Below are 17,249 nucleotides of genomic sequence, written 5' to 3'. Positions count from 1 at the left end.
GTGTTTGTATGTGTGTTTGTATGTGTGTGATACAAACAACGTATCAAAGAAATGTTTATGATGCTGGCAGTGGTGGCAGACGTTTTTAATCACGGCAGGTGGGAGGTGAAGACAAGAGGATCAGGAGTGGCCAGCCTCAGCAGCAACATAGTAAATTTGAGGATAGCCTGGGCTATCAGAGACTGACCTTGTTTTAAGAAAAAGGAAAAAGAAAAGAAAAGAAAAAAGAAAAGGAAAAAGAAAAAAGAAGGGATGGACAGCCTGGGCTACTGAGATACCTCAATTAGTAAGGCTTTTGCTTTTTAAGTATGGGGACCTGAGTTTGATCCCAGAAACCATGTAATAAATAAATAAGGCTAGGTGTGGCAGCAGACTTTTTTTTTCTTTTTTTGGTTTTTCAAGACAGAGTTTCTCTATATAGACCTGGCTGTCCTGGACCTCTGTAGACCAGGCTGGCCTTGAACTCAGATATCCGCCTGCCTCTGCCTCCCAAGTGCTGGGATTAAAGGCGTGTGCCACCACTGCCCGGCCTGGCAGCAGACTTTTAGTTCCAGTGCTAAGAAGGTGAAGACAGGCAGATCTGGGGCTCATGGCCATCCAGCCCAGCCTGCTTGGCCAGTTCTAGGCCATCGATAGACACCAGCTAAAACTAAACTTGATATTGTCCTCTGGCTGCTACACACACACACACACACACACACACACACACACACACCCCACTGCTTACATTTTTTAAATCATTAAAAATATATGCTCTGCATACACACAAAAAACTTTCATAAATAATATTAGAGAAATACCCAGGCATAGTGATGCCCCTACTTTGCCCCAGCCCTCTGCTCAGAGCCTGTCGTTTTTCTCTCTGTGATCACTTGCTTTGGGAGAAGCCAGCAGCTAAATCTGGACATTCTACATTGTCAGAAATGTGGCCCTTGTAATAATACTGACAAGGAAAACCATGAAGGCCCCTTGACTCAGCCTCATGGGAGATGCTCAGTCAGAACAATCTAGCTATGGTACTCCAGGGCCCCTGAGCTATTGAGAGGGTGACAGAACACTCTTAAGTTTTGGGACAACTGTTTAAGTATTGATAGATAATAAACATACCAAGTATACTCAAGTAGTTGACACTCATTTTGTTTTGAGGGGCAGGGTTCCATGCAGCACAGGCTGGCCTTGAACTTACTGTGTAGCTGCCTTAATTTCTTTTCCGGTTTCTGTGCTACAATACTCCAGTGTTAGGAGCCGCGTCCGCCATCGGAAGATGGCGCCGGTTTTCTGCTTCCTGGTTCTTCTTGCGAGCCTTGCTTGAATGTGCGCCTGCACAAGGCGCGAAAATCAGTATGCTAATTTGGCGACATCATAAGAGCCAATGAGTGTGCGGCACATCTCCTAAAGCGCTATATAAGCCACAAGCTTTTGGGGCTTGGGGTCCCTCGCCTCACTACCATCTAAGAGAGCTGTAACACTAAAAGAGCTGTAATAAAAATGCTGCCAGAAGAATCCTGAAGTGTGGCGTTCTCCTTTTCGGCGAGGCGGCGCCCCGCACTCCAGCAAAAACAACTTAAGGGAGAAGGAGTTTATTTTGGCCCAAATATAGACCATGGTGATGGGCAATGGGGGCCACAGGAGCCTGAAGCAGAGGGTCACTTTGCATCCAGAGTCAGGAAGCAGGGAAGGATGGATGATAAGATTTTGGCCAGCTTCCTTTCTAGACTCAGAGGGTCCCAGCCAGGGAATGACATTGCCCACAGCGGGAGAGTCTTCCCATTCCAACCAGTATAATAATGATAACTAACTCCTGGTGCACCCAGACTAACCTAGACAATTTCTCACAGGGGCGCAAAGAGGCTTGTCTCCCACGATTCTAGACCTGGCTAACTTGATAGTAAACACTAACCATGACAGTAGCCAAGAATCATCTTGAACTGATCCTCCTGCCTCCCCCTTGCCTGCTGGGATTACAGGTGTCCACCACCAGGCTTGGCTCTTACGCTCCAGTACCTGATGCTCTGAAATTCTCACTCTTCTCTGCCAAGCTGAAACTGGTCACCTGTGCCACTTCTGAGTAGAATAGGTCCCCGATGACAGCACTCAGCCCAGCAGACTTACCTGTTAATTTGCCCTCTTAAGCCTTTAGATTCAGTTCTGTGAGCACAGGCTCAGCCACAGCGCAGGGATCAGGGTTAACGCTCCAGACCTTCTAGGCTGGGCTTCTTCCTTACACAGAGGCTCCAAGGCACAATTACTGGAAATTATGGGTGTTACAGTGAATGGGGCTGGGGAGTGTGTGTGTGTGTGTGTGTGTTGTGTGTGTGAACAAAACCTGGGCGGTCGTGTCTCTAAAGTATGTGTGTTTGTCTGGAAGATCTAGGTGCTATTTGTTTTCACAGACCCCAAGGGAATGCTAGCCAAAGCACCCTACCAACTGAGTCACAAGCTCAACTAGAGATTTTAACCTAAGTTTATATCTATGAACTCTGGTTTCTTCATGGACGAAATCAGCCAGTTTCCTTCCAATTTTAAGATGTCATCGTTCTGAGTTCTAGGACTTCCCTTTACTCCCTAAAATGATGCCAACTGGCATGAGTCACTGCAAAGGGTCTTGACCTCAGCTGAGTGTCAGCATATCCCATCCATCTGGGCCCACCTCGGATCCTCTGGGACCAGCATCTCCAGAACCCCAAATGAATCCTTAGCATCTCTGTCCACAGTTCCCACGTAAGTCTAGGGCATAGTAATCGGAATTGTGAGATCACTAATTTCCAAGCAAGTCTAAGTAGTGTTTCCCTCAGCTAATGGCTCCGCAGAATATGGAGACACTCCTATTATGTCAGGTGGATGGATGGATGGATGGATGGATGGACAGGTGACAGATGGATGAAACCTGTCTTTTACTGCTGCTCAAAGTGCAGGTTTTTACTGCCTAGACCTAGTGGTGTTTTCAACAGAAACATCTCTTCGTATGAACAGACTGGGTGATGCATTTAGCTGGAGAAGAGAGTGTGGGTAATTTCAGCTGATACAGGAGACTATTTTATTTCCTTATGTAACTCTGTGTTTATGTGTGTGGCACATGTATGTGTGTGTGTAGACGCATACACACGTATGTATGTTATGAGTACCCTAGAGGCTGATGCAGTATCTTTTCCTCTGTTGAGCTTCATTGCATTTGTTTAAGACAGTGTCTCTCCTTGAGCCCATAAGCACATACACTTGCTAGGCTGCCTGGCCAGTAATCCTGGGCTCCACCTTCTCTGCCTAGGCACCCGGGATGCAGACATGGACCCCCATATTTGACCTGTACATGGGTGCTGGGGATCCGAACTCAGGACCTCATGCTTGCACAGTTGGTACTTTACTGACCCGGTCTCAGAACCTCTTTCTTTTTGAAGAATGGGGATGGTTAGGAACTAAAGCACTGGCGTCGGAGCCCACATTCTAGGTTCAAATGCTGGTCCCCTCCCCCTAGATGCTGGTGTCTTGGCTGGCCCAGTAAATCTCCAAGTTTCACCTTCTTGATCTAAACAATGGGAATAAATGCAGTGCCTTATGGGAATGAATGAGGTTAGGCTTAAATGGTGCGGTGTCCAAAAAGCACTTAGCACAGAAGCACCTGGTACAGAAGCGAAGTACTTACTAAGTAGTGGTTCATCCCAGCAAATGAAAAATTCGGCGCACCTTATTGTGAACCGCAACTTGTGTCTGTCTGTCTAGTGCTTTGTAGATGGCAAAGGCCATTACATTTTCATTAGCTATCCAGTCCCAGCAAAAACACCTCGAGGTGGGCAAGACCCGCTCGAGTAACCCCATTTTACTGAAGAAGAAACAAAAGCTCAGGAGGGCCCACTGGCTCCAGATCAAACAGCAAAAGAAAGTGTCTGTGTCTGAAATCAGTCTTGGGCGTGATTCTGTGAAGATGAATAATTACGCATGCGCACAGGGCAAGCTGAGCATCTCGGGGCCATCTGGCTTCACAGCTCGAGGAGGCCCGTGTCTCTAGGCAGCTTTTTTTAGATGAGAGCAAGATGGGAAACAGAAGCTGGCAAACTGCTTCCCCTCGTTTTTGAGAGTGGTGTGATTTGTTGTCAGCTCTGCCCTCCTTCTAGTTCCCAAATACTCCTTGTCTGTGGCCTCCCGAAGTCTTGTGAGGCCCGGGCTGTCTCCGGCTCTGCCCTGGCCCCGCAGCTGGGATGTGGGGAGGGCTGGAAGACAAGGAAGAGGGGCAGCTGCTGGAGACATCAGAGAGCCGGGCCAGCACCAGCTGGTTGCACGTCTGGATAGGGAACCAGAAGCTGATAGGGGGCAAAGGGCAGGATTCCTGCTTCGCATGTCAGTCAACAGGAGGATGCTCTTTCCCCTCCAACAGATGGGCCCTGGAATCACGTAATAAAGTGTAACATTCAATACCGTCCAGACCGCAGCTCTCCCGGGAGCGGGAGGCTGAGAGATCAAATGTTAACTGAACGCAATCAAGACACTTCATTGAAGAGGAAGACTGGCTGGAAGCAGAAGCCCAGACTGAGGCGTTAGTGGTGTTGAGATGCATGGAAACGGGGCCTGGAGGTCAGCCAAGCACCCCGAGGAAGGGCTAGGGACTGGAAAGATGCAAGAAGCTGGGGAGAGCAGACAGGGAAGAAATACCATGTGACTCTATGGGAAAGGGAGGCACCCTGTATACTGTCAGCATCGAGAGACTGGACTGAAGGGGCCTCAGACACGAGCCAAGTCAACAACTGCTTCCCTACATCCTCGTACACAGAGAGGAAGGCTGGAATCAACAGAGAAGCATACACCCCAGGGCAGTCAGTGAGAGAGGGTGACAAGGGACTGAACAAGAACCCAGGGATCTGGGAAGGGGCTTGTGAAAGCCTGTGCCTCCACAAAAATCTAGGGAGATGTTTTCTTCAGTGGTGTAGCCACAGATAGCCTGTCCATGCTCTTGGAAATGACTGTTCCTTACCAGTGCTTCTGTAAGGGATCAGTAAAGTCACTGAGACAGGACACACATGCACATTTGCACACACATAACATGCATGCCTGGACACACACACACACACACACACATATATATATGCACACATGCAATATGCACGCATGAGCACACGGACATGCACACAAACAATATGTATTCGCAGACATACGTACACATATACACATGCACACAACCAAGATATATCCACAGACATACACACACATATACACAAGCACATGTACACAAATAATATGTATCCACAGGCATACACACACACATGCACACATACATGCACACACACATGTGCACCATCAATACTGAGAGAGGACTAGTTGGGAAGAGCAAAGAAATCAAAAGTAGGGGGATATTTGGGGGTGACTGATAAAAGTATATATGTATATATATATATGGTTATTTATTTATTTACATTTCAAATGTTGTCTCCCTTCCTTGTCTTACCTCCACAAACCCCCATCCCTCCTCCCCTTTGTCTCTAAGAGGGTGCTCCTCCACCCACCCATACTTTCCTGCCTCACCGCTCTAGCATCCCGCTACGCTGGAGCATCAAGCCTCCATGGGACCAAGCGCCTCCCCTCTCGTTGATGCCAGATAAAGCCATCCTCTGCTCCACATGCAGCTGGAGCCATGGACCCATCCATGTCCGTGTGTACTCTTTGGCTGGTGGTTTAGTCCTTGGGAGCTCTGGGGGTCCAGTTAGTTGAAAAAGTATACTTTATATTCATATGAAAATGTTATAATGAGGAAGCTGGCACAATGGCTCAGCAATTAAGAGCATGGACTGCTCTTGTAGAGGACCCAGGTTCAATTCCCAGCACCCACATGGTGGCTTGCAACTATCTGTAACTCCAGTTCTAGAGGACCAGATGCTCTCTTCTGGCCTCTGCGGAAGCCTGCATGTATGCGGGATTTCCAAACACGTAACACATGAACAAATTAATGATGATGATGATGAATCACAGAGAAGACCTGTTTCAAAAGAAAAAATTAAAAACAACAAAAGAAAATGTCCCAATGTGATCTATTATAGTGTATAATCCACACATACTAATAACTTCTAAAAAAAACTAACCAAAAACCTAGGGCTTCCAACAGACTGGTTTGTTCTCTCCACTAGACAGCCCACCTTGTCAGGCTGGGATTTTTGACACAAAGACCACATTTCAGACAGATCTGGCAGCAGAATGCAGTTGACTGAGAGGCTAGTCCACGGTCCTCCATAAGAGCAGTAGATTTTCTTAACCACAGATCCATCCTTCCCGCTGACCATCTGATGTTTTAGAACCTATGCTCGTGTTTGGGTGATTGAATGTGAAATTAAAACCCAAATCAGTCCACTAGTGTAGACTACTGGGTAGTCAGTGGCCTGCAGGGTTACAGAGGCACTATGAATTTTGATTTCTGATATGAGAACCAATAAATCAGAGCAAAGCCAATGGGCGGGTGTCTCTATTCTCATAGCTTCACTCTGGTGGAGGACACAGTGGCTGAGGTAAGGGAAGGCTTCGTTTGAGGAGAGATTAGAATGAGAAGGGACTTTGGCTTGTCTTTGGAGGTGCTGTGGATGGAGCACAGGGCCTCCTGCACTCTGGCAGGCACCCCACCAGAATGAGAATTTAAACCAAGACTTCCCTGGCTATTTAGAGAAAGGAAAAGTGACACCTAGCCTAGTAGCTACGGAACGGTAAATGGGACAACGGGTAATAGCTACTGTTTTCTGAGTCCTCAGTAGCCACCAGGAACTTAACATGTGAAACTAGAACAACCATATGAGGTAAAAAAAAAAAAAAAATTCTTGCCAGGCAGTGGTGGCACATGGCTTTAAGTCCTGTGCTTGGGAGGCAGAGGCAGGTGGATCTCTAAAATTGCAGAGCCGGCTTGGCTTACACAGCAAGTTCCAGGACACACAGGGCTACACAGAAAAATCCTGTCTCAAAACAACCAAAACAACAACCACCACCAAAAAAGAGAGAGGATTGTTTCACAAATGAAAAATAAAAAGTCACACACTAAATTAGCATAAAATGATAATTTTTTTCAAGACAGGATTTCTCTGTGTAGTTCTGGCTGTCCTGCAACTCCCTCTGTAGACCAGCCTAGCCTCAAACTCACAGAGATCCACCTGGGCTCAAAGCTATGTGCCACCACCTGTCCAGCATGTGTGGGTTTTTATGCAGACAACCATTTCAGAGGCAATGGCTTCTGTGACTTAGTGAATAATTCTGTTAGAGAGTAGATCCCTCTGGTGTGGTGCTACTGGACATGTGGACCACTAGCAGAAAGAGCTGAGCGGAGAGGGGTCCTGTCTCAGAAGGCCCTGAACATCATCACAGCGTCACATCTGTATCATTTTGGGGTCTTAGGTAAAAGTGAGCTCACAGGTGCTTGGGTTTCCAGGGCCAGCCCAAGGTAGCATCTTCTGTGGGGATCTGGGGACTCTGGTCCCCATGTGGGGGGCTAGAGGATCCTATTTTAAACTAGTATGTGCTCTCTTGGGAAGAAATTCCATGGGTTATGGAAGAAGATAGCCAGCCAGCGACTTCAGACTAGATAGACTTTTTAATCATACAGCGAGTGGGCCAACAATCACATTTCGACAAATCTTGAAGGGCAGAGATCACATGGGGCATTCTGACTAGGAAACATCTAACATATGAACAATTAGAAAGCACATGTGTGGGACATGGGAAATGCACATTAATAACCCAGGGGTTACCCATCCCCCCACTCAATCATTCCACCCATTCGTAACACAGGCCCTCAGTTTACATACATAGAAAGTGAGGTGGGGAAGACAACAGAATTTGCTCCGATTTCCACAGTGGTGGAGCCAGGACTCCAAGCCCAGCTGTGCAGCTGCAGAGCCGTGCCTGAGGAGCCTCCTGGTGTGTGCTCGTCTGTCTGGATTGCTTTGGCGGCCCTGACCTAGGACTACTGTGCAGAGATACATTTCCATTCTGTACTAGCCCCTTCAGGGTTCTTCCCTCTTTGGACTCGGGTGACATCTGTATGGCAGAGAGATAGTCCTTGGTAGGCCTTCCCACTGAGCTTGGAACTCTGGGAAGACTTCATTTTTTTCCATGTGGGCACACGTGATTAGCAAACAAAGGAAATCAGAAAAGTCACTTGCAGATGGTTCTCCAACTTGCTCTAATGTCGATTAAACAGACGGTATTACAGCACGCCATCAGGTCACATGAGCATCAATATTCAACAGAATTTGAACAGGATGAAACAGACTGGATCTGTTTCTTGACTCAAATTGGGGGATGGCCTCCAAAAGAAAAGAGAAAGAAAGAAAAGAAGAGAAGAGAAAGAAAGACAGACAACTAACGCACCCAAGTTTGGAGTAAGAGTCAAGACAAAGCTGACCTCAGACCTTCCTAGGAATGTTCCAATGTTACCGGAGTGTTCAAGCCCAACTCAACCTACTCAGGATGTTTCCTAACAAGATATACTTGTGAAACCTCATATGAACAATTAGAAAGCACATGTGTGGGACATATGCACATTTAATAACCCAGGGGTTACCCATCCCCCACTCAATCATTCCACCCATTCGTAACACAGGCCCTCAGTTTACATATGTAGAAAGTGAGCTTCTGAGGGGCTCCTTGGTGTCTGTGTTCTGAGGACAATACTGTTTGTCCCACGTGGGCTCCTAAGCATGACAGTATAAAGTGTCCATTACTGTATTTCATATGGTGGGAAGACTGCGGGCGGGGGGCAGGTGGAGAGCACCAGGCAGGGCTGGAAGCCCTTAGGTTTCCCTCTGGCCTTTGGCTTCATAAGGCAACAATCGCCCAAGGTGAGGGAGTGGGCTCGCCCAGTCAAGTTGTCATATCCACGCTCCATGGGGCTCCGCCTGGGGCCGGGGGCTCAGCCAGTCCCACCCTACGACTTACTCTCTTGGTTCATCCTAAGAAAGTTAGCTTGCCAACAGTAGGGGATGTAGTCAGTTAATATAGTGGTCTGCCTAAGCTTTACAGGCAAACTACTGTAAAGTCCATCCAAAGTAGGTACCACAGATCCAGTGGGTTTTCCTTGAGATGCGTGTCTGGATGCCAAAAAGACTGGCTATGGTGGCACAGAGGGCATGGCGCCTATTGGTATGGATTCCACATGGTAAACTGCACGGTCAGAACAGTAGAAATGGCCCAAGCCCAGAGAGAGCTCAGCTGAGCAGGTAGACTCTGTTCTTACTTAAGGCCAACAACCCTGGGACAGAGGTGGGGACCACTGTTACTGAGAACAGGTCCTCAGGACATAAGGATTTCATAGTCTTTAAATCAAGTCAGGCACAGTGGCTCACATCAGGTCTGATTCCCGGCACTGAACACAGCCAGGCATAGTGGTAGTATCTGTCATTCAGAAAGGTCATCCTCATTACGTAATAAGCTCAGAGCCAGTCTGGGTCATGAGTCCTTGACTTAAAAAAAAAAAATCAGCTTCCCAATCAGCCAGTGATCCAACCACAATCAATGATCCCAAGAGCAAAGTATCCAGCTGCCCAATCAGCTCTCTGATTACATCTTCTCGATCTGGGAAAAAGGGTCCTGCTGAGAGTTTACAAGTATCCTTGGGCAGCTCCTAAGTGGAAACTCAGCTCAAGCAACCTATAGACTGGACAGATAGTGGGGGGCCCCTTGGATGAGCGATGGTCCGACGCCTTCGATGAAGCTGCTCCACTGATCATAGTCTTCCTTCAGATCTGGATAGGCACAAACAGGAAGGAGGGTTAGGCAAACCACTGTAAAGTCAGGGCCTGAGTAGTTCCCATGAGCCAGTGGGGCATCCTAGAGAGAGGAGCATCTGGGATATTCTAAGGACTGGCTATGGCGGCCTCTCGGGCAGCTGAGGAGGGAGATCTAGGGGTCAGGACAGTTGGGTCTACCCAGACAAGCCTGAGGAGGCTGTGGAAGTGTCGTGGCTTCCATTTGAGAGAAGTGGGAGGCAGAGCCATTCTGTGAGAGACAGACTGAGGGATGAGGTGCTGGAGCCGTGGGGAGGTGTGAGCTCTTCCAGGAGAGCAGGGGAGGGACAGAGAGGTGGGTAGTCAGCAGGACGGAAGCAGGGATCGCACTGGGAAGGAGGCCGCGCTGTGCTCTGGAGGCGTTAGGCAGGAGTTGAGAGCTGCTGCTGAGCCACCTCTGGCCCATTTTAGTTCTCCGTGTGACAAGGCACTACGAGGTCACCTAAAGCCTTCCCTTTTTCCTTATTTGTGTGTTTGTTTGTTTGTTGTGCATTGGTGCTCTGCCTGCATGTATCAGATCCCCTGGAACTAGAGCTACAGACAGTCATTAGCGGCCATGAGGGTGCTGGGAACTGAAGACACTGCTGTATATCACGACACCTCGGCACACCAATCATCGGGCATGGGCCATGGAGCTAGAGAGCCAGGCTCCATGCTGGCATTGCAGAACACCATGACCAGATAACCTTGAAAAAAATTAGAGGTTACCGAAATTTTCTAAGCTTCAGGATAGTCATCTTAAAAAACGGAGCTGATAAAAGAACTATTGGAACTTCAGAATCAGACATGATAGATAATGTATCCAAGATACTGAGCGTGACAAGTCCTGATGGCTTCAGTGGCCTTAGCATAAGTGACCGAATCATTAGCAAAATTCCTACAGTCATGAGTGCTGCCTTCCACCTGCTCCTCAGCTGGTAGCTCCCCTTCCTTGGCTGTCTCTGCTACCAAAGGGTCATATCATTGTGGGTTCATCTGTCACCTCAACTTTTTTTTTTTTTTTGAGACAGTCTTATTATGTAGCCCTGGCTGGCCTAGAACTCTCTATGTCGATCAGACAGGCCTCAAATCACCAAGACCAACCTACCTCTGCCTCCCAAGTGGAGGGATTAAAAGTGTGTGCCACCACTCCTAGTATCCTCTGTCATCCTTAGTCTTGGGCTCCTATGTGCCCAGGGGAACCAGGAGGTGTGGGCTGAGGAGCAGGGAACAGGCCCATCCCTTCCGATCAGGAGAAAAGGCATATCTCTGCGAGTCCCCTACAAATCTCTAAACATGGGTCAGAACAGCTCTTTGCTCATGATTTACAAGGTGAAATGAGGAGATATAAACAAAAAATGTCAATCTGGCTCAAAGCATTAGTGCATTCTTAATAGGACATATGTATCTTAAACATAAGCATAATCTAACCCAAACGGGTTGCACACATTGTGGGAAGCGTGAATGTACTGGGTTATCCAGGGGAAGAGACATGTCCAGAGCATGGAAAGAGGAGTCCTACTGGACCAGGAGCTGACCAGACCATGTCTAGTACCGTGTTCCAGCCAGGCACCTCTCTTTAAAAGAAGCCCTGACAAATTGTACCCAAAGATAGGCACTAATAAACTACGTGGGGGATTGAAGAGGAACCGCACGTCCCATGGACACTGGGTTAATGAACAGAGGACATTAGAGGTGACCACAGATACCTAATGAGCTCCCATGTGCTACCTGAGACAATTCTGGTCAGCTCGAGTGACAAGCAGAGCTATTGTGTTGTGTGCATGCATCCATGTGTGTGCATGACATGTGTGTGTGTGTACTCATATGTGTGTGTTTATGTGCATGTATGTGTGTTTGTGTGTGTGTACTCGTGTGTGTACGTTTTTATGTGCATGTGTGTATGTGTGTGCGTGTGTATATGTTTATGTGCATGTGTGTGTGTGTCTGCACACGAGTGCGAGCGTGTTTTGGGGAGGTGAGGTATCTGATCTTGCCGTCAGGTTAGAGGTCAAACCTCAGCAGTGCGAGCAAGCCTGGCCGCCTCCTGATGGAAGTGTGACGTGTGAGGGGCCAGCTTCACGGGGGTCATAGTACTTCCTCCTTCATGCTGACTTCATCGAAAGGGACCTGTGACCACACAATCTCCAGGCTGGGGCTGATCGGTGACCAACAATGTGCTATGGTCGGCAAAGATAAGCTGACACAAGTATCTCTCTTGGGAATCTGGTATCAAGAAATAATCATATGGCAATGGTGGCACACACCTTTAATCCCAGCACTTGGGAGGCAGAGGCAAGGGGTCTCTGAGTTCTAGGACAGCCTGGTCTACAGGGCTAGTTCCGGGACAGCTAGGACTACACATAGAAACTCTGTCTTGAAAAAAATAAATAAACAAACAAACAAAGGAAGGAAGAAAGGAAGGAAAGAAGGAAGGAAGAGAGGAGAGAAAGAAAGAGAAGAGACAATCATGATAGACATATATAAGTAGTTGTTACACCCAAGGCTTACCCCCTCAAGTACAGCTATGAAGAGTGGGCTCTGGAGAGGAAGACGTGGACCCTCAAGGAGAGAGAACCAGCCATCAGTGGCACAAGCTAAGTCACGTTCTGAGGAAGCAGAGACTGAACAAGCAGACATTTCAGGGGTAGAATAAGAGTATTCAAAGAAAGAAGCTGAGACAGGAAGCCACAGGAGGGAGACACAGAGAAAAAAAAGCCATCCTGCAACTGACCCGGGCTCCCTTGGCAGTGCCGCCCACCGGGTCGGCGCCCCTCATAAACATGCTTTTACTTTTTTTTTCTTGAGGTAAACTAAAATTCTAGTCCTTTTTTTTTTTCCCCCGAGATAGGGTTTCTCTGTGTAGCCCTGGCTGTCCTGGAACTCACTCTGTAGACCAGGCTGGCCTCGAACTCAGAAATCCGCCTGCCTCTGCCTCCCAAGTGCTGGGACTAAAGGTGTGCGCCACCACTGCCCAGCAAATTCTAGTCTTCATGGCCAAAAAAGTTTAATTAGATCAATTCCTTTTTGCAGTATTTGTGTGTGCGCACACGTGGACACACGCCACAGAGAGTGTGTATGTGGGTCTGAGGACAGCCCTGTGGGCCCCCTTCTCTCCTCTGCCTTTATGTGGGTTCCAGGGATTGAACTTGGGTTGTCAGGCTTGGGCCACAAGCACTGTTTCCCCACGACGGTGCCACCTCACCAGCCCCTAGACAATCACTTCTATCATCCAAAGTCCCAGTGGGGGGAGTCGATCTTCATGTCCATCAGAGAAGACACCTTCTCTGGGTAGAGGTGACATCAGACACCTCAAAAGGCTTTGCATCTACCTTATCTGTGACTTATGATATCGGTCACTATCTCTTCATGTTTGGTTTCTTTAAAAAAAAAAAAAACTCGCATACATTTTGGCCAATTATTTCCACAAACACCCGAAGTAGGTGGTAAGTTTGAAGACCGGGGTGGTGGAATAAAGAGAAGTGAGTGTATTCTCACAGTGAGAAAGCTGAGACTCAGAAAGGTTAGATGATCAGGTCAAGGTCATTTACCTAGTAAGTCAGGGCCTAGAGGGCCAGACCTTCAGGAAAGGATTTTTCTGGCCTGCTGTGCTGACCACTCTTTCAGCCAGCCTTCCATTTGCCAGGATACTCCTGGGTCCTGGTCATGTTAGGACAGAGCAGGGTGCTGCAGGAGACCCACGGGACCCGACGCGTGCTCCATCAGCCCCACTTGTCTCCTTACCAAGGTGCTTCTGCAGGAAGGCCAATATGGCCCGCACCATGACCTCCTGACCTTCATAAGGGTCCAGGGTCCCCCGAGTGTTACTGGAAAAGAATTTAGCAATCAGGTTGCCGGTCACAAAGGCAAAGTCAGTTTGACTCCGATGAATAGCGCCTCTGAGGAGAAAGAGAAACCGCCCATGGGCGGGTAGAGGTTAAGCCCAGGCGTCAAGCACCTACTGTGTGCAAAGTGCTGACTGTGTGTCAATTTAACTCTGCCAGCGACCTTGTCCGGGAATTATTCGCCCCTGTGACAGAATCTGAGGAGGAAACAAGAGACAACAGACAGCACTGGGATTTGAACTGAGGTGGGCCTGGCTGTAAACCAGGCTCAATGCCTAGATCGCCATGGCTGACAATACAGGGAAGGAGGGTGAACTTGTTAGAGGGAGGGGAGCTTCCCGACACCTACTGTTCCTATTATGCCATGGGTTTTTATCCAGAGACCCCAAGGTCCACGGAACGTTTAACCTCACTGCCAGAACTGTGTCATGGAGTCAACAGGGACAGGAAACACAACAATCATAGCAGAGAATGTTTGGAAAGTGGGTTTTGAATTAAGCCCTTTGGCTGTAAATGCATCATTCATTCATTCATTCATTCATTCATCCATTCATTTGTGGTAGTGAAGACTGACCCAGGGCCTTGCACATGCTGGGCAGAGATCCCGCCATTACATTACATCCGCCTGGCCCTCTAAATACATGTAATTCATACGTGAAATCCTTGCTGGATTCCCACTGAGCTGAATTACTCATAACTGAAAGGAATGTGGTATGGAAAAATATAAATGCTAAAACACCCATCTAGTGTGTAGAAAAACAGATTTTTAAGAGTTAGGTCTATTCATTTACTGTGCTCAGGGACACAGCTCCACACTCAAGCTTCATGGTAGGTGCCTTTACCTGCTGGGCCATTTTGGCAGCCCCAAAGTGATTTTCAAAATGTATTCTTTAAGGCACATGAAAAGTGTGTGTAGAATAATAAATATATTGGCTTCTTGAGTATTCAGATCTAGATTTAAAAAATAATATACTGGGGCTGGCTCAGAGCTTAAAATCCCTTGTTCTTACAGAGGACACCGGTTCTATTCCCAGAATCCACATAGTGAGTAACTCACAAGTCTCCAGGTTTAAGAATTCAACACCTGGGGCTGGAGAGATGGCTCAGCGGTTAAGAGCACTGACTGCTCTTCCAGAGGTCCTGAGTTCAAATCCCAGCAACTACATGGTGGCTCACAACCATCCGTAATGAGATTGGATGCCCTCTTCTGGTGTGTCTGAAGACAGTGACAGTATACTCATCAATTAAAAAAAATATATATTTTAAAAAAAAAAAAAGAATTCAACACCTGCACTCGGGAGGCAGAGGCGGGCAGAGCTCTGTGAGTTAGAGGCTAGCCTGGTCTACAGAGTGAGTTCCAGGACAGCCAGGACTATTACACAGAGACAGGATGTCTTGATACTCAAACAAACAGAAAAAAGAATCCAACGCCCTCTCCTATGGACAGCAGATATGTACATGTGGGGAAAACACATATGAATAAAATAATAAAATTAATACATCTAAAAAATTGGGGGGGGAGAGTTGAGACAGGATCTCACTATGTAGCTCTGGCTATCTTGAAACTCACTATGTAGACTAGGCTGGCCTTGAACTCACAGAGATCCACCTGCATCAGCCTCCAGAGTGCTAGGATTAAAGGATTGTGCCACCATATCCATAGAATATATTGGCTGTAGTTAGGTCCCCTTTGTGTGCCCTGTCCCTTCTCTCCAGACTACAAGTGACTGGGTCTGACTGATCCAGCAGTCCTGTCCCTCCAACATTATGAAGTCAGAATGGGGAAGAGAGGAAGCCATTGAAGCCAATGCTTGCAGGAACTGGCACTCAGGGGCGTGGCAAGGCATACAGTTCAGCTGCCTGATGGTTCCTGGGTGTATGACGAGGACGAGCAGCCAGTTGTGTCTCCCTGACACAGACACTAGTGCATGTCTGCTATCTGGCTTGGGTGAGGCAGGCACAGGTCAGGGAGGTTTCAGGCCTGCCTGAATTCCACCTGCTTCCCACCTGGCCACGCTTTGGGGAAAACGGCTCCCACAGAAAGTCAGCCACAGGGCAGTGCCAGGTAAAGAGAATATGCCTTACTTGGCCAGCATCTAAGATTATTTGATTCGGATCTCACATTGATGCCCTGGTTGGCCTTGAACTTTCCATCCTTCTGCCTCAGCTGCCTATGTGCTAGGATTACAAACATGTATCACCAGACTCAGCTTGCATGAATGGGTGTTATGACCTCTGTGAACCAGATATCCGTGGAAATTCTACGAATCCCCTCAAATTGTCAAATCTTACTATATCCGTAGTCTTCAAAAACCAGTAAAAGCCCCATAGGAGGCTAGAGCCATCTGGACTCCACCCAGACCCAGTGCACCGGCACACTTTCCAGAAAGTACTAAGAAAATCCTATCATGAAGCCACACAAATTGTTGAAGAAACCTCGGTAGGAGGAGCCAGGCAGTGAAGAGAGACATGAAATGCTACAGGAATTACAATGGAGGGATACTGGCAATATCCAGATGTTCTGTGGATATATAAAAAGTTCTGGATAACCTAGAAGAAATGGAGAGGGTCCTAGCTGTTTGAAAAGATCAACAGGACATTGGGGTGGTGCCTTTGGGAGACACTTACAGGACAGTCACAATCCTAGACTGCTCATGTTGGGCACATATCTTCTTCATCAAGTTGACGGTGTCCATTGTTTGGAATTTCTCGGCGTTGATAAAGAACACAGGGCCCCGGGCTTTGGGGTAAAAGTCCCATTCCAGAGGGAACATCCAAGCGTCCAAGGCTATAGCACACCTGGGATTAGGAAGAAGAGCCGTCACTAAGAAACCCAGACAAGACTAGTTACAGTGGAGGGGGTTGTAATGGGACTCTTCTCTCACCAATGGGCTAATGATTCAGCAAGCCAGGAGTTGGGTGCTGGGACCCACACCCTCCTACTGTGATATTACATAGGAATTCCTTTTACTTGTTCCCAAAGAGCCTTCTAGAATATATACTCCCTCACTGCAAGGGTCAGACGTCCTCCTCTGGATCTACCCTCAGGTGACGCTCTGTAGTTCTGCAGAATGTCACCTCATTCATTTAATCACTCATTCGTTGACTACTGCGTGACGACGATGGGCTTAGCTCGCTGATCGACGAGATCAGCAAGAGATCATGCATCCCAGGACAGCAGAGCGAGGCAGGGGTGGAGGGAGACTGAGACTGAAAGTATAAAAGCTCTCATGCGCAAGATGCTACGTGAGCCCCGAGCCTTGGTGGAAGAGAATCCTGCAAATATCCTTGGTACCAAGGGTGAAACTGTGACTCAGAGGCACACCCACTCTGTCTTCTCCATTTCAGCAGGGGACAGTCACCTTCCACTGCAAGGACAGGTGCACCCATAAGGCCTCTACTTTCTGTTCTCTTGTTCTTACATACCACTGCAGCCTTACAACGCAAATGCATCTGACTCTGTCCATCATCCCCATCCTCCACCTCCACCTCGTTCAAATTCATCCTCTTAGCTTTGCTGACTCAGTCGGTACCCATCTCGCCTTCAGGTAGACCTGCTATGTCACACAGTAGCCAGGAGGCTTTCTAAAATATAAGATTCATTTTTCTCTGCCTAAAATTCTTTAATGATGCTCTTTTTAAATTTTGTTTCCTTTTAAAAATGTATTTACTTAGGGGC

General features: G+C 47.7%; 1 protein-coding gene across 1 annotated transcript in view; it reads right to left on the bottom strand.

Moving 5' to 3' along the window:
- Positions 1–7,533: 7,533 nt before the first annotated feature.
- The window catches only part of Pafah2 (platelet activating factor acetylhydrolase 2), a 32,102-nt gene continuing 22,386 nt past the window's right edge, over positions 7,534–17,249 (bottom strand). The window contains exons 9-11 of the mRNA XM_028759757.1: positions 16,199–16,369; positions 13,470–13,624; positions 7,534–9,704 (exon numbers count right to left, since the gene is read on the bottom strand). Of these exons, the coding sequence (XP_028615590.1) occupies positions 9,610–9,704; positions 13,470–13,624; positions 16,199–16,369 (421 nt within the window). The 3' untranslated portion in view covers positions 7,534–9,609. The remainder of the gene's footprint in view (positions 9,705–13,469; positions 13,625–16,198; positions 16,370–17,249) is intronic.

This window comes from Grammomys surdaster, unplaced genomic scaffold, assembly GCF_004785775.1.
Source record: "Grammomys surdaster isolate TR1022 unplaced genomic scaffold, NIH_TR_1.0 126313, whole genome shotgun sequence".
Lineage (NCBI taxonomy): Eukaryota > Metazoa > Chordata > Mammalia > Rodentia > Muridae > Grammomys > Grammomys surdaster.
Note: the sequence above shows the minus strand (reverse complement) of the source record. Positions and strands in the feature narration are given on the sequence as shown.